Source organism: Silurus aristotelis (assembly GCF_946808225.1).
Source record: "Silurus aristotelis genome assembly, chromosome: 2".
NCBI classification, from domain to species: domain Eukaryota; kingdom Metazoa; phylum Chordata; class Actinopteri; order Siluriformes; family Siluridae; genus Silurus; species Silurus aristotelis.
Window position 1 is genome coordinate 34,158,526 of NC_139575.1, and position 27,189 is coordinate 34,185,714.

Sequence of the window (27,189 nt, forward strand, 5' to 3'; positions counted from 1 at the left end):
CATCAGTTGTCAATCATTTCCATACCATAAGTTTAACTTTGAAAAATAATTCTAATATAAAAATATATGTATGCAATGCCTAAGGCGTGTATGGGGAGGTCCAATCTTTTCCACAAAAGGTTGGTGTGGGTGCAGGTTTTCATTCCACTCAATCAAGGTTCACACCTGATAGTCATTCATTATCTGGAATGAAAACCTGCACCCACACCACCCCTTTGTGGAAAAGATTGGACACCCCTGTCTTAAAGAGTTTCATTCTTTTAATACTGTAGCACAAATTATTACTTTGGTGTAAGTTCTTACTGTGGAGCTCACATTTACATTCACTTTTTCAACATGGTAGAGACACTATTAACCAGAGAAACTTACATTTACCACTGATCATTAGAGGGTTGCCCATGCTGAGGGGACCAGCATCTTAATGGTGCTGGGATTTGAACCTTCTGATCAGGAGTCCCACATCTTAACCACTGAGACCATTTCACTGGAGATCTGAGACATGAACCATTGATCTACCACCTCCCCGAAGCTGAGACAGTATCAGATAGTATGAAAGAGTATTAAGCATTCTCTGTGTCCACATATTAGGTTTAACCTTTTAAAATATGTATTTAAAAGTGCTGTTAAGGCCAAGGAGTAGGATTTTAGTGGTGTTGGGTTTTAAACTCAAGATCTTCCAAATAGAAGTCCAACGACAGTACAACTGAGATACCACTTCCTGAACCACTAGGATACCTCCTCTGAAGAGGGTATCATGATTAATTATATCTAATTTAAGATACCTTCGAATGAATCAAAATCTTTCTAGGATCTTAGATTTAGACTTTTCTTGTAAACATTTCATCAGAAAATGGCAAGAACTGTAGGCGGGGAAACTGTGGTGAGTCAGGTCTATCAGGAAATCTATATAATTCTCTTGTATTTTAGCTCAGGAATGATCCAACGTCAATACCACTGAGATACCATTTCATGAATCTGAGACATTAACCACTGAGATACCACTTCCCTGATGCTAAGATATGAAGATATAATGCATTTGAAGAGGGTCTCACGAATTGATTATAACTAATTGAAGATACCTTTGAATAACCGTGATGTGGTGAATCAAAATCTTTGTAGTCTCTTAGATTCAGGTTTTCCTTTAAACATTTCTTCAGAAAATGGCAAGAACTGTAGGTGGGTGAACTGTGGTGAGACAGATATTTAAGGAAATCTGGAAAAATACATTTGTATTTTAGCTCAGGAGTGGTCTTACTGTTTATATTTTGCATGTCAATTATTCTCCAAATTTGTGCAAACTTAAACAAGCTTGAGTTATTTTTTATATCAAACGTAATACAGTGGAATCTCGATACTCGCAACCTCGATAGTTCGCAACTTTTTTTTGGAACCGGATTAAGAGGCACTCCCGGAAAATTTTGATAGTTCGCGAGAAGCCACAAGAGGCTCGAAAGTTCTGAGTAACATTTTCTAATTTTAGCTTGTACTAATAAATTACATACAAATGTTTGAAAAACTATTTATTGTATTAAAGTAGTAAATAAAACATGTATGACAAGTGATTCACAATTTTTGTTGTGTTTACAGTACTTTTCTGGCAATTGATATTCTGCTACTTTAAAGCATTAATGCACTCGATGCTTTGTGTTACAGTGATTCATCAACAATATGAAACATAGTGTAATGTAGAATGTTAAAAGCAAGATTTGGTTGCTAAGGGACATAACAGGCAACTACTATTACTATTTATGACTATTATAACTATTTATACCACAATGTTACTGTATTGAGTTCTGAGAATAATTCCAGCTGTGTGTATTTATTTTAATTACAATTTTCTGTCTGTAAACCCATAATGTGAGTTTAAATGTATGAACTTTTAGGTGTTACATTTGCATACATGCTTAGACATGTTTCTCAAATGCTTGGTTGCATGAATTGAACTTTTCAGGAATTAAACCTTTCAGGTTTGAGCAAGAAATTCCCGGACAGTTCTCAGTGTTTTCTTTAAAACAGCAGTGCAGTTTTTTTCATCTGGATTCTGACTCATCTAATTTATGATGGCATCTACAATCGCTATCAAAGCATGTTTTGCACAAAAGGGTTTGCTGAACACTTCTCATTTAGGAACAGGGGTTGGACACAGTCAGGTGCAAATTGCTATATGTCAGTTGTGTGATTGATTGCTAAAGAGGGTCAACAGTTTCATTAAATATGACGAATTTCTCAATTTGTCAGGTAGACACATGCCCATGTAACAGAAATGACATTGCAATAGCATAGTAACGCATAAGATTTTTAGATACAGTCTTGAGGTTACACATCAAACACTCAATAACAACAATGATCTACTAGTAAAATAAAGCCTTATAAAGTTTTATTGGTGGCTACTAATAATCAAGATGAAATACACTACACAGTACACTTTAGATTGGCATACAGTGCTTGTCAAAAGTTTGGAAACACTTAGTCTTTTGTGATTTTTGAGACACATGCATATTCCATTTGTTTATATAAAACAAACTAGGTGAAATGCAACCAAAAGAACTTATATCAGGTGGAGAAAAGGAGATAAGATGGAACATGGAGGTTGAAGCTTCAATTAATGGGGTTGTTTTGGAGCAGTGAAGGTTCTGAAGTCCCATATCAGAAAAAAACTCAACCTCATAATGCATAAGGTCAAGAAATCAGATTTGTGAGTACAGTTTTCCTCCAATTTTCTTCATTTTAGGACGAATTAGCAGTCATTAAACTCTCATGTTTTATGTATAATGATGTTTGACTGTACTAAATGTATTTCTTTTTAACCCGTATACATTTTTGACCCATTGTGTTAAATGCAGATCAGTTCAAAATGAATCCTTCATTGTATCTTTAAGGGGTCATGGTTCACTGTGGTGAGTTGTGTTATTTATGACTGACACACTTTTACACTCTTTTTCACAGCCTCTGGTGGGCTAAGATATGTAGGGCAATGCCTATACCAGATGTGCAGACAGGGTGGCTACACTTCCTCCAACATCCTCCTCATAACCATTATAGCCTTAGCCTCTGTTTCATTATAAACACGCAGCGAATACAACTTCTGTATATTGAACTGTTTTTTTTCCAGACTTGCTGATGTGGTGTTTAAGGTATGACAGCAAGGTGGCACTAAAAGAAAACATCAAATTTCTTTTTATTGTAGGCATAATTGCAAAAAAAGTCACATAATTTAACACCATTTAATGTTCAAAAATAGAAAAACATTCTACAGTTATAAGTACAATAAAAATACATTGTAATGACAAAAAACTGTACACAGTGACATATCTTGCTTGTACTGTAATAGGAAATACATTCTACACACATCATGGTCATTTGAAATCAGTGGCAAGAGGAAAATTTACATGTGCATGAATTATAAAGATGTGGCAACATTTATTTTAAGCATGAAATACCACATGCTTTGTGAATGCTATTCTGATGCGAATGCTAACTTCCCTAGATTTTATCGGTTTGTATAAGAAGAGAAAAAGCATGGATTCTTATTGTACAGGGTGACTTGAATTGAAAGTCTGTTTAGCTTACTTTAAAGGCTTCTACATGCCGGACTGGTCTCTACTGACCGCTGAAATTCTGAACCTTGCAAAATAATAATTTAAAAACCTAAAAGTAATATCCATATGCAAGCATATTTCCTAGTGCTTGAAAAAGAAAGCCTCCATCCACTTTCGATATTTTTCTTATCTGATTTTTCAGATATCTGGCTGTTTCACACAACTTCAAACTTGTAATTCAATCACTTTGCCTATATCCTACTTGCTTATTCTCCTTACTGAATATGGTAACTTTTCTGACTCAAGGTATCTCAATTTACAGTGATACAGATTTAAAGCCAGTGTTTGTAAAGCAGTCAGATTTTGTGGATGTCAATGACAATACACCCCCCCCCCCAGCCCCTTCACATCTGATATCAACATCGGGGGCATACCTGATTTACAATTTAAGCACCTTTTCTGAGCCAAGACTTGTTAAGTCTGATGCCAAGTTTATATTTTAGTCCCACTCTGTTTGAACCTGGGCATGCTCTGACTTTTGTTTGTTTGATAGATGCTGACAGTGCAGTTTCTCACGCTATCTGCCTTTTGACATGTCAAAAGACTTAAGCAGGAAACTTATCAGAGCTCCTGTTTGGCCTGTAACTGCTTGTTCTGAGAACCCTCAAGTGTTTATTTAATTCTCAAAGAGTGCTAGTAGTTTCAGGCAATCTCCGGTGCTTTGGCACCAAATTCCAGCACAATCAGTCTTCACAGTTTGACTGGTTTGATGTTTGTGTTGATTCGAATTGGGGAGGATGTCCCGTTCCCAGAGGAGATGGTAGTCTCGAAACCCCGGTGAATGTTTGTCTCAGTTTTGCTTAAGCTACACTCCAGGAAGGGTACTCCAATTTTCTTAACCTGGCCATCTTCAGTGATCAAACAGCGCTGACAGAGTAGCTTAATAATGGCCTTGCGCATGTCCTTACTCGTCAGGGTGTATATAATTGGGTTGATCAGCGAGTTGATCATGGCGACCCCCAGGAAGTAGTCCGCCTTGAACAAGATGGGGCATGCACGAGTTTGGCATACAAAGTCCAGCAATAAAAGCAGGAAAAGTGGCAGCCAACACACAATGAAAACCCCAAGGACAATAGTAACCGTCTTTAGCAGGGCCATGTATTTCTGTGAGCGGCGTGCCATGCCCTTGCGCCGTATGCTGCCCAACCTTTTTGTATTTCTTTTGACTGTGTGAAAAATGCGTCCATATAGCACGACAATGGCCAGAAGGATCACAATGAAGACGGTGACGCAGAACAGGACGTAGCTCTTGGCATAGAGTGGAAGCACAGTGGAGCACAGTTCCAGATTATGCATGCAGTTCCAGCCTATGATGGGGAGCACACCAAGCAACACAGCTACTGCCCAGCTCGCACCAATTAAGAGGAACATACGGTTGCGCTTGGTGCCATGATAGGGCTTCATCTTTACCATGGTGATGTGACGCTCAATGGCGATTGCCAAAAGACTGATGACTGATGCAGCGAGTGTGATGAAGACTCCACCCTCCCTCAAAAACCAAAGCAGAGGGGTCAAATTAAGAGTGTTGGGCCCTGACATGATAATATTGACCATGTATGTGAATCCGGCCAGCAGATCCGATAGAGTCAGGTTGCCAAGTAAGTAATACATGGGCAGGTGAAACTTCTTGTTTTTCCATATGGCCACAAGCACAATTGTGTTTTCCACAACAATAAGCATGCAAATGATAAAGAATGTGATTGCTTCTGGTTTGAGCCCATCTTTGTATCTGTCCTGTTTCAGTTTTCCTGTGTAATTATAATGCTGCTCAATGACATTTTTGTCATGGTAATCAGCATAAATGTTCCAATCCATTTTCTGAATTTTTATGCTGGACTAGTTTATAATAGTTCTTTGTCTGGTCATCGTGCAAAAGTGTCTCAAAGAGCTGTTTTTGCTTTGTTTTATTTTACCCAACGTGTCCATTAGCTGACTTTTTACTGTATAAATTCCTGTTTTGCAATGGCATAGGTAGTGTTTTCCGATATTCTCCACTAGAGTGCAGAAGAGAGCAACTCTGGTTTCCAGGCTCTGCTTAAGTTTCCAAAGCCCTGTGCTGCCAAAACAAAGAAAAAATTAATTAATTTAAGTAGATTCATGTATAAACTAAATTCTAGTGTGTATTTGAGAAACAGCAATCAAGTCACTATGGATCAATTTTACTTGGCCTACAGTAGGCTATTCCATTAAGAGAATACTAGGATATAACAATGCATCATAATGCATGCTCGAGTTTTTTAAACTACTGTAAATGAAGAACTGGTCTATTTAATTATACACACATATAACAATATATATATTGTCTAAAATTAATAACAATTAGTGGCATTAAAAATAATTTGCGTTAACGCATTAATTTTGACTGCCCTGATATATATATATATATATATATATATATATATATATATATATATATATATATATATATATATATATATATATATATATATACACACACACACACACACACACACACACACACATATATATACACGTATATATAAATAAATGAATAAATATATAAATATATCTCAGAGCTGCCAAAATTAACGGGTTAATGCAAATTAATTTTAACGGCATTAATTTTTCTAAATTTTCATTAGGCTTTTGTTTTACTGATGCGGCAATTCTTAAATCAAGCACCAAAATCCAGGGTGATGCACACATCCGGTCTGTCTTGTCTAAATGAAGAACGGGTCCATTTCAAGTACAAGTACATTTAGAACAGATAAGATTGTTTTATATATATATATATATATATATATATATATATATATATATATATATATATATATATATATATATATATATATATATATATATATATATAATACGGATAAGCGGGAGAAAATTAATGAATGAATATATATATATAAAAATAACATTCTTATCTGTTATAAATGTACTTGTACTTGAAATGGACCAGTTCTTTATTTAGTTTAAAAACCTAAGCATGCACTCTAAAGATATAACAGTCCCTCTTTGCTATTATTTGCTTATGTAATTTAGGTTTAAATGGTTTCTTTTCAACGGTTTTACTACACAAGCATGCTTCGGGATTTCTTAGCATTCCATTGCCTCAGTCAGACACATGGTAACATTTTAAGATCTCAGGTTACACTCTGTGAAGTTCACTACCCAGGGATTCCAACAATGGAAAGTGGGGCTGCAGAATGCATCGCATGTTAATCATTATTGTGATATTATCAGCCTTCACTAGACATCTTATAAATCTTCAAAGTGCAAGCAAAAGCCTGAAGTACTCTCTAGTCAGTCTATGAAGTTGAGACCAGATGAGAGTTTAGGATGAGCCAAATGGAAGTCTTTTTGTTGCATGACAATTTTGGACCACATCTTATGTAGCACTATAGGTTTCTTATAGAATTTAATTATAGTGTTTATAGTGATTTCATTTACGTTGCAATAATCTTTTTGTCCTGGACTATGTGGATGTTGAAAGGTGCCATTAAATCCATAATTAAACACAAAGTAAATAGTGAATGCATAAGATTGCAATTTCCAGGAAAATTATTTAAAAATGTATTTATCATATATCATTTAATATCATTCAAACAGCATGGTTAAGGAAATCCTTAATTATTATATATTAATGCATACTCATAACAAACAAATTCATTGGTGGCTATAATCTCATATTCAGTAGTGCCTGTGAGTCTGACATTTATGAAGCATGAGCAACAGGTTTTACTGCCGTATGACACACAGCAAATCTTACATTATTATTTGCTCATTATGAAAAAAAAAGTGAGAAACTTTACTCACCCACCACAAGAATGATGACTGTAGGTGGGCTGTATCGTGCAGCAGTGTTTAGAGAGAAACCCATTCTGATCAGAGTCGAGAAAGCCAGGCAGGTCACACGCTAAACGGGTGTAGGCTGGACTTAGTCTCTTTCTCCTCCTTCTCTCTCTCTCTCTCTCTCTCTCTCTCTCTCTCTCTCTCTCTCTCTCTCTCTCTCTCTCTCTCTCTCTCTCTCTCTCTCTCTCTCTCTCTTTAAACCACACTCTTTTCACCCACTCTCTTCTTGCTCTTTGCTTTCTCTCCTTCCATTTAGTGGTTTGCACTGAATGAAGTGAATAAAAATCAACCCACATTTCATACTAACATACTTCAAAAGATAACTAGAATTGCTATGAAACATGTAGCCTATAGTTTCTGAGGTGTTTCTTTGCAGCTGGTAGCAACATTTTCTCATTGTCAAAGGACATTAAACATAAGCAAATTTCCATGTATGCAACATCAGCCAAAAAGTCCAATGTCTGATGATTTTTAAATTAAGTTTTGCACTAGAGCACTGGAGCTAATGTAGTTAAACCAAAGACATGCAAAAGACCAGCAAAATGCATGGCAACTAATTTAATTTGCTTTTTTTAAGACATCACACAGCAGAAATGTTGTGGCTGTAATGACTATGTTTTGTGGAAGAAGAAAAGGGTTTAGTCATTTTTCAGCTAGTCAGTCAAGCTAATCAGTCAGGCAAATATTAACATTTAAGTTGCTCGTTGCTTGAAAATCAGTGGGGGGCCATCAGGGCCAGCAAAGACTTCTCTGATGGCCTTAAAACAAAAGTGGATTCACTGACTTTTACAATATCTTTCCCACCAATATATATTTACTTATTTCCAATAGTCTTATCTCTTGTTTTAATAGCTTTTCTCCCAGTTGTGCTGCTTCCAGTAGTGTATGTTATAGTTTCTATCCATAAAAAATTCAGCCAACATGTGTTGCCAGGGTCGAAGAAATCTGCCGTGAGGCCTTTAGAATCAACAGTGAAGTGGGACTAAACAGATAGGACTGAAAGTTAGAGTGGCACCATATACGTACAGGGTCGTAGTCCGCGCAAAGCCGAAAGAATAGAAACCACATGTGGGAGATATAACTGAAAGTTAGAGATGCACCATATACATTTTTGGTTGATAAAAGGTTGTCACAATATTATTTACCTTTGTGATTATGATTTAGCAAAATACAAGACCTATACTCATTCATTATTTAAATCCATGACTGTAGTGGTTTGGTTGCCTGAAAAATGTGAAATGGAAAAGTTTTAATATTTCTTTATAGAGTTTTATAAGTGGACTTCGAGTATTTATATCTGTCTTTCAATCTGCTTATGATTGTGTGGTTTCATTTGTGCGCAGTAACCTTGCCTGTAAATTCAAGTTCAGGCTTGTCGTCATGCTTTCTTTCTCTTTATAGCATGTCTGTATAACGCATCGGTAACACAGCAGTATTTCCCGTTAGGAAACCATATCCCTGTGAGAACCATTACTATAACCTGTGCCTACAAGCAATACCTGTTTACACACCTGTATATGTGTGTGTGCGCGCCTGGTTACATTGTGTCACAATCGTCTGATTTGGATATTATTATTCACATTCTAATAAGGTGGATTATTATGTTTATCTAGATAAAGGTTGACTGTAGAGGCTCATGAGCGTTTAAGAGTCAACAGCCTGTTTAATCAGTGTATTTGTTGTCCTGAATATTGGTTTGTGAATGCCTTGAAGAAGAAATTCTCCGTAAACCATTTGCATAATAAACTTTTTAGCAGGTGAGTTTCATTTCTGCAAAGCATTTATTTTGTGATATTAAAGTTTGAGTTTAAACTTCTTATTCTTGGTGTTTTCTCATTTTGGGTTACAGTTTTCCTTACCCACAATACTGTTCTAATAAAGGCAGCAGTGAGAAAGTCTCCACTCAGATTAGAATTCAGTACATATGGACCTACAGATTGTTTGAGGATAGTTTCCCTGGTCTTCACTCATCACAGCTATTTGGCTAGGAATGTTTTTACCATTTTGTAGCAACAATAAACAACAACAACAACAAAAAAGAAGATTTAGCTGGCCAAAAGCAGTACCATTAGAGAAGCAAGCTACACCTTTGATTAGCTTCTTTTGGCATGAGAAGGCCTGGTATAGATTGTCCTGTAGTGTCTCTTTCATTAAACCTTTCTTATCAGACATAGAAGGAATTCGTGCAGAATCTAGAGCTATCTAGAATCTATAATAATTGTACTGAGTCTAGAATTCCTGACATAATTCTAGAATATTCAAACCAGAGATATGCTGCTTTTGTTGTCTATGCAGGACAAACGCATTCTTCAAGTACAAGGTTAATCACCGGTGTCATAGAGACAACTGCATTTCTGTCACTGGCAAAGGAACGTAATACAAGCTATATAATACAAGCAGTTGCCTGGCCTGAGCGCACATTTGAGGCCCTCCAGACTGCTCACCTCTGCAGCACTTTCTAGGCAGGTCCTGACACTGAAGATATGAGCAGGATTTACAAGGGCATCTATAAGGTGACAGGTCTCACAACCACCAAGATTGCCCTCTCACATGAAAGTCATCACAGACCAGTGAAAACAGTTGCAATGCTAGGCAAACATTTCCTTGAGCTATATGCAACCCAAACATTGTCACACTAACTGACTTGGATACCATCCCAGATCTGCCAATCTTGCAGAAGCTAGATGCTTCACCCACTATAGAAGAGTTCAGCAAAACCATTGATTTCCTCACATGTGGGAGGTCTCTGTAAGTGATGGCATTCAGCCAGAATAGTGGGAAACCTGTGCTGTTTTAGCCACTGCAAAAAGTACTCTGCCTTGGCTGGGAAAAGGGCTACAACCCCCCAGGACGAATCAACTAGAGACAACAACACTTTGTGTTGGAACAAAGGATACCACAGTGTCTGTAATAATTACAGGGGCATCTCCCTTCATAGCATCAACTATGAAGGGGTTAGCTTGTGTTGTCTCTCTCTTGCTAAATCTCCACCTAAATAAAATGATGCAGCAGCAATTTATTTCTTTATTATGTGCAGCTACAGGATATCACATTCTCATTTTTACACTTTCATCCATTAAATACTTTTTTCTATTTTTTGTTCAAGTTAAAATGTTCTTTTCTTTTCTTTTCTTTCTTTTTTATTTATATTCTTATTTTATATTTCTCTCTTTTTTAAAAGAACATACTCATAAATAAAATACTGGGTGAGTTATGTAAGTAATTTCAATATCATTGCATATGTGGATTTGACCTACTGTCCATAATACTTGTACCATTGCTAGTTGACTTGCTAAATCTTTGTTATAAGGATTTAGTTTGAGGGAAAGAATGGTATTTGTTAAACAGAAGATAAAATCTACCAAAAACTGCCCCCCACTGAAGATAAGTGAAGGAACAATTTCACTAAGCTTCACTAAGTTCTGGATGACATTTGGAGAACTCCTGGCTGATAGTGTGGCTGCACTCTCTTGTGGCCACTCTCAGTTAAAAAAAACAAACTGAAAATCTTGGTCTGACTTATTCAAGGGTCCCTTACCAGGGACTGCCAAACAGATTAACTGATACAGAAATACTGATAACCTTTAATTCATTGAGGAGTAGAGAGCAGGGATTAGGTCTGGCTCCACTCCTCTCACTAGACCTGTATTTGGTGATTGTAGAGTGTCTTACACAAGATACCACAAAGCTCAGACTGTCCCACAACATTAAAGAAAATTAGCTTGTGTGATTAAAACATCTTAAGGTTTTACAGAAACGTTCTATTATAGGCATAATGTAAAAAACATTGATCTATGTCCTCATATAACACTCATAATATACCTAGGTTCTAAAGTTTGCCCATTTAATTTAATATCAAAATTTTAGCACTATTGAAGTGCATATTTTTACTTGTGTTTTTTTTAAATGTATTATTATTTATTATTCTTTTTTAGCAATGTACCACCCTGTCTAAGTATAGTCACCTGCTAGTATAGTCAGTATAGTATAGGCAGATAGTATAGTCACCTGCTAGCTAGCTAAAATGGCAATTAAGCCATTAGTCATTAGTTTATATTTCCCAGTTACTTTACAGAATCGTCACACAAACATGAAAATATTAATAATAACATTATTCACATGTTAAATTCACACCTGTGAACTTTTCTAGCTAGCTGGCTAGTTAAATCAGCATTAGTCACTAGCTAAGTTTCACAGGACTCACAACAGGGTTTCCATGGGGTCTTAAAAAGTCAAAAAACTAAAAATAAAAAAAATCTAAATTTTAGGCCTTAAAAAGTCTTAAATTCGCGGTTAAATAATTTCAAACAGATATTAATTTTCCAACGTCCATGTAATGCTACCTCTAATGCTCATTAAAATGCTCATGCAGCACTTTATATATATATATATATATATATATATATATATATATATATATATATATATATATATATATATATATATATATATATATATATATATTTTGTTAGCTTCTGTAGTGTTGTGTTCAATGTCCAAATATAATTCTCTATATTACTACAAATGAGAAGTGCAAGCTTAGCGATACTTGGCTTGAAAAAAGTTAATTTGGGGCTAACTTAAGACCAGTTGCTACCAACGTACATTATTTGTGTGTGTTTTTGTTGTTGTAATATAGGTCTTAAATTTCATTCTTAATGGTCTTAAAAAGTTCTTAAAATGTCTTACATTTGACTTTGTGAAATATACAATTCACACACTTTATTCAAATGATTATTAACCTTCTGTGTTTACTTTCATTCACAAGCAGTTACAGGGTACTAGCATGTGCATGTTTAGACAGGAAAACATGTATGATGTGTTCAGCGTATGTGAGTTTTGTATTGGAAGTCACGTGGCTTGAGATGACTATTTAATTATCATACATTTTTATAAATGATAAGATCAAAAGTAAATGAATTGTGTGTCAATAATAATAATAAAAAAACATGATACAAATTTAAACTGTAGTTAATTTTACATGTGAATTTAGTGGAACTTTCCTGTAAGTGATGAACTGCATGTGTATTGTGTATTTAACTTCCATTAGAGAAGTACAACTTCACTAGAATGATCAAAAGCAATTTTTTAAGGTACTACCGAACAATATTGAACTCTAGAGGATTGTAGATTTCCCCATCCTGGTTACATAATTGCTGCAATGTCTTTCTCTCTTTAAAGGATGTGGTTGGAGCTATAGCCTTATTAGAACATCGTTAAAGCACAATATCCTGTGAGAACGAGCAATGCTAGCAGACATCAAAAAGCTAGAGAGGAAAGAGAGCGTGTGTCTCCAGGGATGAACGATTCCACAGATGCTACGAGACCGAACTAACTCTTGAGCTTAGTCTCCCAGTTAACATTGTCTCTTATTTTTCTGTTTGTGAGTAAGCGGTTTTGCTGCCAACGTATCGCCTTGTGTCTAACAGGACAAAGAAGAACCGTTTGTGATAGCGCAGCTTTGCTTCACCAGTAACCCTTTGTCTGAGCCAAACAAAACAAACAAACCGTATGTTTGTATTGACATGAAGTGTATAAATAATATTGACCTAAGAACTGAATAAACCGCCAGTTAAATGTTGATTGTGAATTAACCTGTTGAACATGCTTTATGTTACTTAGAAAAGGCTCTTTCTCCTAACAAACTATGACACTGCACCTGACTCGTCCACATTGGTCGTGTTTTTAGTAGCCATCCAGTCTGAAACAATATTATAACTGATATTGTTTCCGATTTGCATTATTGTAGATTTTTCCCTATATTATATAATAAATACTGTATACCAGGATAAAGAGCTTAATGACAATTTCCTATTTATTTATTACTCTGGATAATACCTATACACAATGGTGCCTGTCAAATTTTTGGCACGCAGCCTATTGTCAATGTCTTTCTCAATTGTTTTCATTCTTTAGGGCATCTATTTATCTTTTTCCCCTTTTTGCTTGTACACATATGAATGCACTGTTGCTCCAAAAGCCTTTCATCTTTGATGGAGCCTTTCAAAAAGCATACAAGCTGCCAATTCCACAAGCACTAATACACTCCTATACCATCAGAGATGCATCTTTTTGAACTAAGCTCTGATAACAACCCAAATGATCCCTCTCCTCTTTAGTCTGGAGGATGTCGTGTCTATGGTTTCCAAAAACAAATTAGTATTTAGATTCGTTTTAAAGGATAAAGAACTTCATGCATTTTTTTTTTTTTATTTATTTCATTGTACCTTACTTTCTTAAATTAACCTTTACATACTGACATTGGATCAGTTTTTGCTGATACTAAATGAACTGAATGAAAATCTTTGGAGAAGACATTGTCAGTGGCTGGGTGCCCAATTTTTTTAAAACTTTCTTTTACTTGGGTGTAAGTATTAACCAGAATCAGGCCAGACTTCTTCTCAGTCCATCTTGTTTATGTCTTCACAGTGATGTTAAATTCTAAGCAATGAAACTTGCTTAGTTTGTAATAGGATCTGCTCATAATTTAGATAATTTAGACAGACATACCAATGATAATATGAATGACGTTATATTATCTTCCACCAATTTGGAGCTTATTAGTTTCCTAACTAAATTAATGTCACAGTCAGGGCTTGCTGTATCTGTCTGACCAGGTTCAGAGAACACTAAATATTACGTACAGAAAATAGTGTTTAGAAACATCGTTATTAGTTATATTTAAAGATAAGTACCTGTGTTCAGCTTAAAATGTATGTTTCATAAAATATATTTATTTAATGATTGAATTCAGTGGAATGAATGTGTTCACAGACTGGGTCTGAAAAAGTTGACTTAGCGAGACTGTATCATAAAATCTAATGTCAACCATGTATCATGTAGTGGACCGTGATTAAAAAAATCCCTTTTGTATTCTAATGTCTCTAATTTACATAGTTACTGTATCGGGAATGGGTAATGTGAAAGTTACATAATAAAAAGAACAATAATAATAATAATAATAATAATAATAATAATAATAATAATAATAATAATAATAATAATAATAACAAGAACAACAACAATAATAATAATAATCATTATAATTTTCATCATAATCATAATCACAAAAATGTTATTTATATAACACCTTGAATAAATTAATAAAAATAGAGATTTTACAGCCACAACTTAAATATAGTTTCTACTGAATGAATTCGACCTACATAATTGACTCCATGCTTCATTCATTTTAATAAAGGCTCCCTTGTGTATAATAAGTTTTAACACCCCCAAAATGTGGTTATTATTCAGTCAAACAACACTCTTTTTCTCCTGACCTCCTCATCCCCCCAGACTTCAGACACACACACACACACACACACACACACACACACACACACACACACACACACACACACACACACACACACACACACACAATTCCTCCCTGCTGATAAGTGTTCAGACTGTGTCACAGGGGCCGAGATAAACACCACATTCCTCAGCCGACTGTTACCACTTTGGATTTTGTGCGTCACTCTCGTTCTTTCTCTACTCGGCCCGTCTGAAATGGTGGCCTCATGTTTCATGCGCCGCTCTTTGCCATCCGGATAGCTAGTGGACCAGTACCAGAATTGTATTGCATGACCTAAGATGGTCCGATCATTATGACCTTTTTTTTCGAGCACATTGAGTCTTTGAAGCCATGCAGGAACGATTTATGAGGGTTTATTTTTCTACATTGCGGTTTGGTGTGGACTCTCATAACGGAGAAAGGAAGAGGCAGTGATGTGATAATATAAGAAGGGGGCAACTTAACTGCACTTATAGCTTTACTGACAGAAAGAGAGAAAGAGTGAGAGGAGTTGTAAGATGATTCCTTTTGTGGGTACGAGAAGCATTTGTGAGCGCTGACTCATGTAAACGATTCCCATTCATCAGGAAACCAATGCTAGGTTATCCTAATTACGTAGATAACACCCTACAGGGAGACCGATTGAGACAGACGGAAGATGTCGGTTATGCTAAAGGTCATCCGCTGTACTCAAACTGAAACCCACCTTTAATGATATCTGACATGTCTTTTTTTTCCCTGTTCTTGCTGATTTTCTTTTCTGTGCATTTTCTGTGAACTCTGTCTTACTGGGTAGAGAAAAAAGGGGGAAAAGTTTTGGTCTGCATACTGGAGGAAGTGGTTCCTTCATAAACAGTGTATGTGGTTCTATTTCAGAAAAGCATGCTTGACTGCATAATCTAAGTACTGAAAGAGATGGATGTCAATATTAATACAGTTTCGACAGCCTTCAGTGGTTTTGGCCCAACTTAAATAGTATGTTATAAACCTGTTTTCCAATTGTTTTGAATTGTTTACCTATTCAATTAAAAAAATTATCTGTTATGTCTTTCAGCTGTGTGATACCACTTATGTAGTTACACAAGTGAGTGTTTTCAACTAATGAAACATTATTTATGAGGGCAGGGTGCACCATCACAGCTTTTAGCTGCAACAAACATAGTCAACACTCTCAAAAGAAACTCGAATGAGAGCCATCATCATTAATTTTTAACAGGAACTTGCAATGTTCCCTGTTGAACAACACATCCTTAATATATTTACACTTTGTGCACTATTCTATAGTAAACACCACCTCCCTTCAGCAGCATAAACATAATGGTAATATTAGCTGGTTGGACAATGCAGCCAAATGCTTTCCAGGTAGTTGGTAGTTAGCCGTTTAGCTCAAGGTAGATACTTAGCTACATAGCTATTTTTTTAAAAAGAAAAAATAGCTTTGTAGCTAGCAAATAGCTAGCAAATAGCCTTACACATCACCCTGAGTGTTACATATAGGCAAGAACTCAACTTGGATATTTTTTACTTCAACAGGCAAGCTAGTCTCCCTCAAGATGGCTAGCTAGTCTAGCATAAAATATCTAACCAATGGCTTATCTGTACATCTTTTCACAGGTTGAATGTTGATCTGTTTAATGGTGATCTTCATCATTACAGATAATACTGTGTTTAAAACTTTCCGGAGAAATTGGGCCAGCGAATCTTCAGTGTCTCAGCATTATCTTTGTGGTAATTCACTCTATTCTGTTTATCTGATGTATACTTTTTTCTAAATATATTTTACACACAGGCCTACTCTTTCACTCTGCCATTTCTGCTATTCACTGCTCTCAGTTGAAAACTTTTAGGAATGTCATGTTAGAATTTAGTAAGGACTATAAAGAAATTCAGGACATGTTTTATAGGAAAGAAATGATGATGGAAAGTTGATATCATATAAAGATGTTTGGAATTTATTCATCAGCTAACATTATACTTACACGTTTATAGTTAATGTTAATGTTAATATTGTGAATTTTCCTGAAACTTTCTATCTCTAATGGCTAATTGACACCTGATGAAAGTTGATTCACAATGATTAGTTTACTGAAAACTGCAATTAAATGCATTCACTTTGTAGTAATGCCATCATCATAGCATAATCTTTTGTGTCTTCTGTGAAACTGAAACTTGTAGCATGTAGCAGAATTCTTCCGTTTTTTTCAGCTGTTACTCTGTGTTCTGAGCTCACTGATAAGCTTTGTCATTCTGTTGGGCACTAAGGAGTGCACATACCCCGATACATGCGTCACAAAAGAAGGAGTAGCAGTGTGTGTATATGTTGTGTGGTTGATATGTGTGCTAGCTGAGTCAGTGCATTGTAGATAGCACTTGGGCTAATTTGTTGTGCTCTGGAAAGAGTCATCATATGCTTGCATCATTTGCCAACCATCTCATGGCTTTTGGCATTCCTCTCTCCAAATGAAATGAAAACAGCAGTAATGAGTTAAATGAGTGCCAGACATCGGCAGCATGTTTGGGACCTTCTGTTTATAGAGCTAATTTGTAAAGTCTGCAAAGTCAAATTTATGAAGCTGATGCAATAAAGCTTAAACCGTTTTTTCCCTTTTCCCCCATGACTGTGATATTTGTTTTTCATCAAAAATGTATGCTGCTTTTGCAAAATGAGTCCAAAGTGAAGTGTGAAGTTTGTGGAAGCAGCATTAAAAGCCACCAGGTCCACTGATAATAAAAGAAAAAAGAAACATTTTTCAAATAATCAATATTGTTATTAATAAATAGGAATTTTAGCATGTTAAATTAATCTGTGAAGCTATAAATAAATTCAGAAATATGTATGACTTTTAAACTGCATTCAAAAGTGACAGATTGAGCAGAAATCATTTTTAGCATGCAGGCTCTAAATGCTTAGCAACAGATTCTTGATTTCTTAACAACGTTGTGTGTAATAATAAAGGAACAGTATATTTCTGGAGGTTTGCAGCTTAATTTAGGCAACCCAATGGTCCTTAACCAATCTAAATCAATAGTTTACACTTTCACTTTATCTCTTTATGTGGTGTTTTTTTTTTTTTTTTTTTTTTTCTTTTTTGACAAATCAGATAAGAGAACTTAACAGCCCTCTGGTACAATCAGGCATAAATGTTTGAGATTTTATCTCATTTCTGAAAAATGCTAACAGTAATTTTACAGCATTACTAATTTGTAATTTTTTTTCTCTTGCTCATTTTCTTCTTTTTCTTTTTTTTCTATCTACGTATTTATCCATATCACTTCAAGAAGTACAAATATAGTTTTCCTGCCCAAACCAGCAATCTCATAACACTGATAATGTCATGGTTCATGTACCGGGATTCCGATTTCAATCAGTCACTACACCTCACCTGATCCTGAAACGTACATCACATGACTGTTTGCACCTTCTTCACGTTTCAGTTTAATTAATGCTAAGAGTCGGGTCTTGCACAGCACTTACTGTCTAGCTTTTGTCTTTTGTGGTTGCTGGTATTGTTGTTGTGTGTGACACATACTATGTTTCTGTGTCTTGCTGTTTCTTTGTTTCCTTTATAGCCTTTATGGTTTTTTTTTTAATTTGCAAGAAGTAACATCTGCACTTGCATCTTCCTCTTTTACAATTATGTGACGTGCAACAACATTGTTTGTTCTGTACTACTCTTAACTTAACTTCATCCCCCTTTCACTGTCTGTCTAATGAGGTCCAATTTGGAAAAGCAGCTTTTTAGGATTTCCAGCAAACTAGATCTTTTTATGTCTCCATTTTGGACTAAACATCATGCCTGAATCTGATACTTGTTTGGTTTGCAAGTGGTTGTTTTTTCTTTTTTGGTATGTGATAATTCATTATTATGGGCTTTTGATCATTGTTGTAGCATTTCACAGTGTCAAAAACTACCTGCAGTAAACACTTGTAGATGCAATCATGCAAAAATTGGTCTATGCTTTCACTTCAAATGATGAATGTGCTGGCATCACACTGTTAACATGCATGACTTAAAAATGTACTGCAGTTTCAACAGCGCTGAGTGCTTAATAAGTTTGTTAACACTTTAAAAGTGTGTAATGAGTAAGAAAAAAAGTGATGATGTAGTTTCGATTGTCAGTACAACCTTCGATTCTCCTACCAGAAACCAAAAATCAGTTTTAGAAAACAAACTTTACTTTTCATTTACAATGAACTTTATGTTACTTTTAATGCAATGCACTTTAATTACAAATACCACAGAAGTCTCCATTAACTCTGGATACAAAGGATATTTACTTTTGTGTCTTTTGTCTGCACATTTTGCACTAAGTTGCACACAATGCACTTTATGTGGCCAGGACAACTTACTTTAGTTCTCAGATCTGTGTTCTGTCACTCTATGCTGTGTAATGTAGCTCTATGTTGTTTTATGAAGCACCTGGGTTCTGGAGAAACGTTGTCTCATTTCAATGTGTACTGTGTCATCTATATATGGTTGAAATGAAAAAAAAAAGAAAAACTTTTAACGCTGCATGTTTTGCCTACAGGAAAGCATTGAGCTAATCTTCTCAGCTGATCAGAACCAAAGTTGGAGCTTCTTATCTCCAGTGGTCTGCGCAGCCATCTGAAACAATGCAAATCAAACTAGACTGATCTGATCAACTGATAGCTGTCATGAGTCAATACACATGTGAGGGTGAGATGAACTTTGACCTCACCTAATTTATTTGCTTAGACTCATCATTATGTAAGAACAATAGTCCATTCAGTAGTCTTTTAGAATTACATACATGCCAAGCCAAAAGGTTTCAGTGTGCCCTTAAATTTCATTTGAAAAAAATTATAAAAAAATCAAGATCAAGTCATATTTCACTCCACTTCAACCCTTAGCTGCCACTGAAGACAACTTTAAGTCTATTTCTCTCACATGTCATGTCATGGAATAAAATTGCACCATGGCTATAATTATACAATAACAGTAAATCAGGTTCACCATTTTTAAAACTTTGTATGGAATTGTTATGGAAATTTCTGGGGGTTTATCCAATAAAGCTCTTGATCCTTCGCAAGTAAAAATTAAAGAGCAAGAGCACATCAATTTAAACAATTCCATGAGGAACAGACAACAGATACAACAGACACCGTATAATGGCTAATTTCTTATAGTAAATGAACCTCAGAGAGCTGTGCAATAGCTCGTAACTCCTGTTAGGTCTTTTTGAGCCACAGAATCCATAGAAAGCTATACCAGTTTAATTTAATCGAGTAGTAATAAAGTGTTAAACAGGATGGATGGGCTTGAGTTGCAAACAAGTCCATCTATAAAGTGCAAAGTTCTTTTCATACCACACAGGAAATAACCAAGAAAATGTGTGAGGCTGACACAATGCACACATACTACATACATTTCCATTGTAATCGTGCAGACAAACAGCCTTAAACACAGTTGCATGCTTTCCTTTTTCCCAATGGTCTGTTGGTTTGTGAATTTTTAAATGATATCTTTATATGCCACTGACCTAAAATATTTCCTTCGTATAAAATTCTTATTTTACAGTCTTCCTGTCACACATTCATTTGAATTCATTCTCACACTCTTTTGCTGCCAGACGAGGTCTCTTCCCAGCATGGCTGAAACTTCATGTTATGTTTGGAGCAGTGCTGCTTCTTCGTTATTTTGCAGGAGATGTTTTTCTCCGGTGAAACTAGAGATATTTGGTGAATGGTCCATTTCCAATGTGCTAATGTGGATTTATTTTTTTTTCCATCATCAAATCCCTGTGTAAAATGTATTAAAAACTTCCATCTAAGGCTTAAGGTCTCAAACAGTCTGGAAGGAAGGAAAAAAATAGACTTAGGGAACTAGGGAACTTTTAAGGGAACAACTGTTTATCATTTAGGGTGTTAACATAGTACAACATCTGCTGTTCCATTAAAAGTGATTAAAAAGGGTGTCACATTTCCTATGCTTCTTTGCCTCACAAACTGTACATTGAGCTGAAAGAAGCTGAGAAGGATACTTTTTTCTTACATCAAATTTTTTAAAATTAATTTTAAACACCTTAACCAACATTAGAAGGGAACAGGGGAACTGTAGCTGGACAGATTACAAGGAGAAGTGTGTGAGAGTGTGTGTTTTAATAGCCCTGATTGGAGTATCAGGGAGACATGAGTAATTTAGTCTGGCTGCTTCCTTGCCAATACAGTCTGTGTGCTAAAGGTCATAAAGGCTTTAGGCTGTTAGTAGAGCCTTAAAAGCAGAACAACATCACCCATTAATCTGAGTAACCCACAATAAGAGTGCATCCCTCAAAGTGCTGCTGTTGATCAGATTTCAGGAGTGGCATTTATCCTTGTTTTGTCAGGTTTTCATCTTAGGGTGGTATTGCTGATTCTCTGGAAGTAATTATTGTTCTAGGGCCCAATTTGTGGTGCTTTCTCCTTCTCAAAAGCTTCCAAGAGATCAGGCTGCTGTTTCCTCCAAGCACATCACCACCCCTGCAGTTTTCTTTCCTGGCCAAACTAGGTTTAGTTCCTTTCCTCCCCCATCAGTAACCCTCTGACTGGAACCAACCCCTTTTTAAATACAGTATCATAACTTCATCTGGACCAGTTTGATTTGTTCAGATGGTAACAATGGGAAACAGCTGTCAACCTACAATTTGTCTAAGGAATAAGTATGTAATTGAAACTTCATCGAATGACCTCCTACCACTTTTTGGAGACTGGAAGTGAAGCATCCTGACCACAAATCTTAAGGTTCTGAAGCTGCCAGCCGAATGGCTTCATCAAATCTTTGTAGAAAACAAGGATGTAGCCTATTAAAGCTTAGAACTTTAGGCATAAAAAACGGTGAGATCAGCCAGTATGATTGAATACAGAAACCCAGCATTATAGGGGTAGCGTCTCCATACCATATACAAACTTCCAGTAATAATAGAATCATATATTTTGGCAACAAATAAAAAAAAAAAAAAAAACTAAGCATGCTGTGATTTGCAAAAGAATTATCTCCCTTTTAATTTTTTCTTAAAAAATGTAAATAGACCATAAACATTTGATTTACATAATATGTCTAACATTTGAAGAAACACAGGTTCATTAAACAAAATAAGCAGATATTGTGGTTGCATAATTTTTCATCCCCCTGGGTCAATACTTGATCGGAACAATTACAGCTGTAAGTTTCTGGCATATGTCTCTCTCAGCTGTTAAAAGCATTTATGTAAAAAAATTAATACATAAAAATCTAGCCTTCAGGGAATGTTTAAGCTATGCAACCTTCATTTTTAATAAAATGCAGTATTACTGCATAACTAAAATCATGTGCAGAATGTCTAGTACATTCTTGTCATCTCTGTAGTGCTACATTAGCTTTTCCTAGCGCATGTATACCCACTGTGTATCGTTAGGGTTATTTAGGATGACTTATATGCTAATATAAGTCATCCTAAAACTCTTTTTTTTTTTTTACACATATATTTTAAACATAAAATATATGTAAAAAAAAAATGTGTTATCTTATGGATACCCGATGTCAATACTAGCATTCAAACTACAGGACTCCTGTTTGCAAGACTAGAAAACATTTGTGTAGATTTCATTCAACTTTCATACTGTTTGGAAAAGGAAAAAGAAAGGGAGAGAGGGAGAGACTCCTTGGCTTCTTTCAGTTCTGTTTTAATTCATCTAAATTTTTTCATCCTGTCCCACTTGCCCCACATCTATTACCCTCAGGAGTTGTCTCTTTTTTTCCAAGCCATTAGTCAGACAAATTGATTTCACAGCTTAAATAAAAATGCGGACGACTTCATTTAATAAAAAAAACAACCTCCCACACATTTTATAGATGTATTGTATGTTTTTATTGCATGACTTGCTTGTTTCTAATATATCTGACTAATAGCCAGTAGCTTTGCTTTCTTGGTGTCTTGTTTTGTTTGTCATCGTCTGGTGACCTCGGGGCCTGCCTTGTTCAAAACAACCAATACACATTTGTACTGTTGTTTTAGCCATGAGAAATGGGTAAGAGAATGTATTAGTATCCAACCATGACAGAACTCAGATTTTTCTTTTGCATTTCTTCCATATAAATCAGGCTTATACAAACCTGTTTGAGCCTAATTGTCTGGTTAGAAGACTAAGCGTGTCAGGCCTTTGACCCTTCACACCCTAGAGCATTCACTGCATTTACACAGTGTGACTCCCACATGTGTCTGTGTGACAGGACAGACAGAGCAGGAGAAATAGATGTAAAATGAGACTCAGACAGCTTGGTGTTAATGACATATTATATGTCTTTATAGCAGTGACTTTACTTTGTTTTTTAAGGACAGATGAGGCAGATGAGGCAGGGACGACATTTCTGCTACTAATTGACTTACGATCCTTATTGTTTACTGGAGCCATGTTGTTAACCCGATAAAATATGTGTCCAGTTTCCCCAGGGACATTACACGGCTGGTTCTAGGGGCAATGGGAAAAAAATGGTTCTCACTTCTTTGATTTGCTACATTCTCATCTACATTATAGATGTTTGCAGCATTATTTGCACCATCCACAGCAACAGAGTCAAAAAGAGATGCAGGGTATCAGGATAAATCATACATGTCAAAAAGTGCACATACAGCCAGAGATAGAAAGACAGGAAGAGAGAGCGAGCGAGCGAGCGAGAGAGAGAGAGAGAGAGAGAGAGAGAGAGAGAGAGAGAGAGAGAGAGAGAGAGAGAGAGATTGTGAGGTGTAAACATGCACGATTATCCTGCAGTCAAACATCATAAAGTAGCTCAGATGCTCAGAAGCAAAAACTGAGAGGGAAATCTCAAATCAATGCTGTCACTTTCACGCTGACAAGTTTCTAAATATATACTATTTTACACAGAATATTTATGCCACAACATAAATAAACAGAGAAGCTGAATAATCTAGTGTCTAGTTTCATATAGCACATCCAGTGCAAATGTAAAAGAGCACACTGGACATGTTTTGGCTGAGCTACTACAGCACATTCAGGTTAGGTGTAAATAAGTTAAATAAATGCAGTAAACAAGTTAAAAAAAATAAATAAATTGCAGTAGATTTCACAGCACTGCAGGATTTTTTATAGGAGTGGAAAATGGCCTTTTCTTTTCTTTGTGGCTGCTCAAGACCTCTTGATTACTTCCCTTAAACATTTCAAGAGACACCATCTGTGCCATATTGCCTCACACGTGTAGACCTTTAGGCACTCTGATCAACACGATGCCCCCCCCCCCACACACTTGCATGCTGAGATGATTTCATAAAGAGTCGGTAGAGTGTACATTTTGTTTAGACTGGAGAATAAGAATACTTAATAATGGACACCTCTTGAATCTTTTATCTGTTTGTCTTTACATATGACTGGCCATTTACACAAGTGCACACACACACACACACACACACACACACACACACACACACACACACACACACACACACACACACACACTGCAAGTTCCCCAGTTCCCACTATAGAAAACCCAATCATCAGACCAAATATGGGTGTCCTGAAGTGTGTTTGCTTTTGCAAGTGGGCTCTGATAAATCTAGGAAATAATTACTACATTATCTTCTGCTGATGATTTACGAAAGAAAGAGGGACGGCGAGGTTTCGTGCCAGGGGAGATTCCCGCGATCACTGACACATACCTGCTGTTCATCTGGTCGCTTTTATGAGGCCACCGAGCTGATTTAGATCAAAAATATTTACTTGTGCTTCTTAAGAGAAAAATCTGCCAAGATCTGTAGGTTTTCCTTTTCCAGGAGGTTAGTGGAAAGGTTTTAACTCTAAACAAGCCAAGCGGAGTGTGCTGTTGGATTTATAATGCTCTTACAGGCTTATCATTTATGTTATCGTTTCTTGTAAGGGCATCTGTCTGCAGCTGCTTGGTTGAGTTTATTAAACATATCTTAAGGAGGTGATTTTGGTGGAATTAGAGCTAGAGAATGGCATAAATGCATAAATGTACATTAGATTTATCCCAAGCAATACATTTAAGAAGAGATTCACATAATAATGCTGTTCCACTCCCTCACCCATGTTTATTTTCCATGTGTTGCAGGCTATTGTTTGATAAAACTACATAATTTTATGCTATGTTTATGTTAGAATGGTTTCGCTGGCCAAAATTGTGTTATATGTGTAAATATTTTCATAAGCAAACTAACAAATAAATTTTATTCAATCTAAATAACATTTAATTACACCTACATTAATTAAATCTAAGTCTCCATAGAAGGCAAACAAATTCATATTGAGTGTAAAACAATAAAATGAACACTAAACGGTGAAAGAGCACCTCATAAATGATGCAAACTCTTAAAATTACAGTAATGCATGCTCAGCCACTGCAGCTAATAGATCATTGTTCTTAATATAGGATGCATTTTTTTTTTGTTTCTAACTGAAACGCTAATAAAATTGGTTTTATTTATCGTTTTTATTAATCGGTTTAATTTAAATCATTAATATTCAATAACTTTGACAACATAATTGAAATTGTAATATCTCACAGCAATTACACAATATGAAGCAGATCAGCTGTGATTTGTATAATTGTGTATACAAACTTTAATACAAATGCAGACTAAATTAAAGAGCTCTTCTGGGAGACAAAATACATTTTCATAAATATCATCATTCTTGATGAATTATATTGGATTCAGTTTAATAAACAAAGCCGAATTTGTGTGTGTGTGTGTGTGTGTGTGTGTGTGTGTGTGTGTGTGTGTGTGTGTGTGTGTGTGTGCTTGCGCATGTGTGTGAGTGTGTACTGTATGTGTGTCTATGTGTAATAAATTAGATTATCACACAAACCCACTATCTGTAAGTATCTGTTGCTGTTGTATTGTTTTTTAACACCAACCATCTGGCCTGGTGGGTTGGAAATGTGCAAAGGGAGAAGTTGCACAAATTTTATTTTCCATCCGTTATTTTATCCAGCATCTTGAGTGCATACTTCCTGCTGTGTCAAACCTGTTTCCTTCTCCAAAACAGGTCAAAATCAAACTGTACTGCTTCAAATGACTAAAACTAGCAGATCTAGTCCATTAATAATGCACTGGATTTCCTCCATATGAATGAAATGATCCATAACCCGAACCATAGCTATAAATATTTGTGGCAAGCTTAAATTGTAACTTTTTGAAAAAGATTGAGATGTGAGGTATTAGTAAACTGCAAAGATATTAACACAGAGCCATTCAAATCTTTTTATCTAGACACGTTTGGCTGCAAGACAAATTGTCATTGTAATTTATTTTGTCATCATGCTGTTCTGATAGGGGCCAAAACTGTGTGTGTGTGTGTGTGTGTGTGTGTGTGTGCATTGTGCACTTCCTTTGGCAGCAGAAATATGAATAATTGCAACAACACGGACAAGGACTTATCAGTTTCCTGAGTGGCTGTAACTTACAAATTTATTTGATAATGTCTTCATGATTACAACTATGTCTTTTACTCTTTAATATTCTATATGTGCTTTACTGTTTCTCAGATATTCTCTCTCTCTCTCTCTCTCTCTCTCTCTCTCTCTCTCTCTCTCTCTCACTTTTGTTGTTTTACCAGGACTTACATTCCTTCCTGCTATGCATGTTACAGAAGGAGTGCTGCTTAAGCATTTTTTCCAGCTGTCTGTAGTTCATTACAATTTATTAGGTTACTAAAACATAGCTCATGTGAAACATCAATGAAGTAACTTTTCATGCATAGAGACATAACAAACAAAACATTAGCGGTCTAAATATCACTCCTTCACACCTTTAGGACCAGGGCGGATTTTTGAAAGAATTTGACTGTTATGTTGACTGTTAATGCAGAACTGATTATTTTCATTTGCTTCGCATGATTGTTTTCTTGTTAAATTCTTAACTTAACTTAATGGCACATTTATATCTGCTCTAAATGTACCTACAATTAATACTTTTCAAGTTTTTAATACTCTAATCATGGACAAATATGGATGCTTTATGCTTACATACTGTATGTTGATTATTAGTGAAACCATACTCAATATAGAGCAGGAGAACAAAATGTTATTTTTTTTATATTTTAATGTAATTATGCTATTTTAAATTACATAAATCATCAGGACACGAAACGGAAATTTCGGCGTGTTTCCACAAAGATTGTTTTAATTGCCGGATGTGTGCATCCTGGCTGATTTTGGGGCTCGATTTGAGACCTTATTGAGATGTTTAGTGATAAAAAAAATTTTTTTTGGTGGTTTATTTATTAATTTTTATATCTGAGTAGAGAAAGGACGTCGTGAATAAATGTGTGTTGCATTGAAGGTTTGAATTATCTTAAATAAAAATCGCCAAACAGAAATGTGTGCATTAATTCGCGCATTAAATGACTGCATTATCAATTTATCAATAACAACATTTAGTGACACAGTGCAACTCATAACATAACACTGCAACAATGCAGCAACGACCAGTACACAGGTCTAAATGTGGGAAAAAAGGCGA

At 35.7% G+C, this 27,189-nt stretch overlaps 2 protein-coding genes and 1 long non-coding RNA gene across 4 annotated transcripts in view; 1 reads left to right on the top strand and 2 right to left on the bottom strand.

Annotated features, from left to right (window-relative positions):
• Window positions 1-27,189, top strand: part of ap1m2 (adaptor related protein complex 1 subunit mu 2) — a 223,707-nt gene that overhangs the window by 44,183 nt on the left and 152,335 nt on the right. The gene's annotated exons all lie outside the window — the stretch shown is intronic.
• On the bottom strand, window positions 3,160-7,523 carry s1pr5b (sphingosine-1-phosphate receptor 5b). Of its 2 annotated transcripts, none has more exons than XM_083560881.1 (2): window positions 7,387-7,523; window positions 3,160-5,655 (listed from the first exon to the last, which is right to left on the bottom strand). In XM_083560881.1, the coding sequence occupies exon 2, from the start codon at window positions 5,412-5,414 to the stop codon at window positions 4,290-4,292; it is 1,125 nt and encodes a 374-aa protein (XP_083417007.1). In that variant the 5' UTR covers window positions 5,415-5,655; window positions 7,387-7,523; the 3' UTR covers window positions 3,160-4,289. The 2 variants fall into 2 exon arrangements, with proteins under 2 accessions (XP_083417007.1, XP_083417008.1); XM_083560882.1 differs by having other exon boundaries at window positions 3,160-5,650; window positions 7,387-7,493.
• On the bottom strand, window positions 22,568-23,154 carry LOC310716526. The gene is made up of 3 exons (XR_014530584.1): window positions 23,083-23,154; window positions 22,809-22,914; window positions 22,568-22,698 (listed from the first exon to the last, which is right to left on the bottom strand). It is a non-coding gene; the product is annotated as an uncharacterized lncRNA (long non-coding RNA).

Bases quoted from the DNA above. Each gene is read 5' to 3' on its own strand.
- s1pr5b (XM_083560881.1), bottom strand. From the start codon at position 5,414: ATGGATTGGAACATTTATGCTGATTACCATGACAAAAATGTCATTGAG.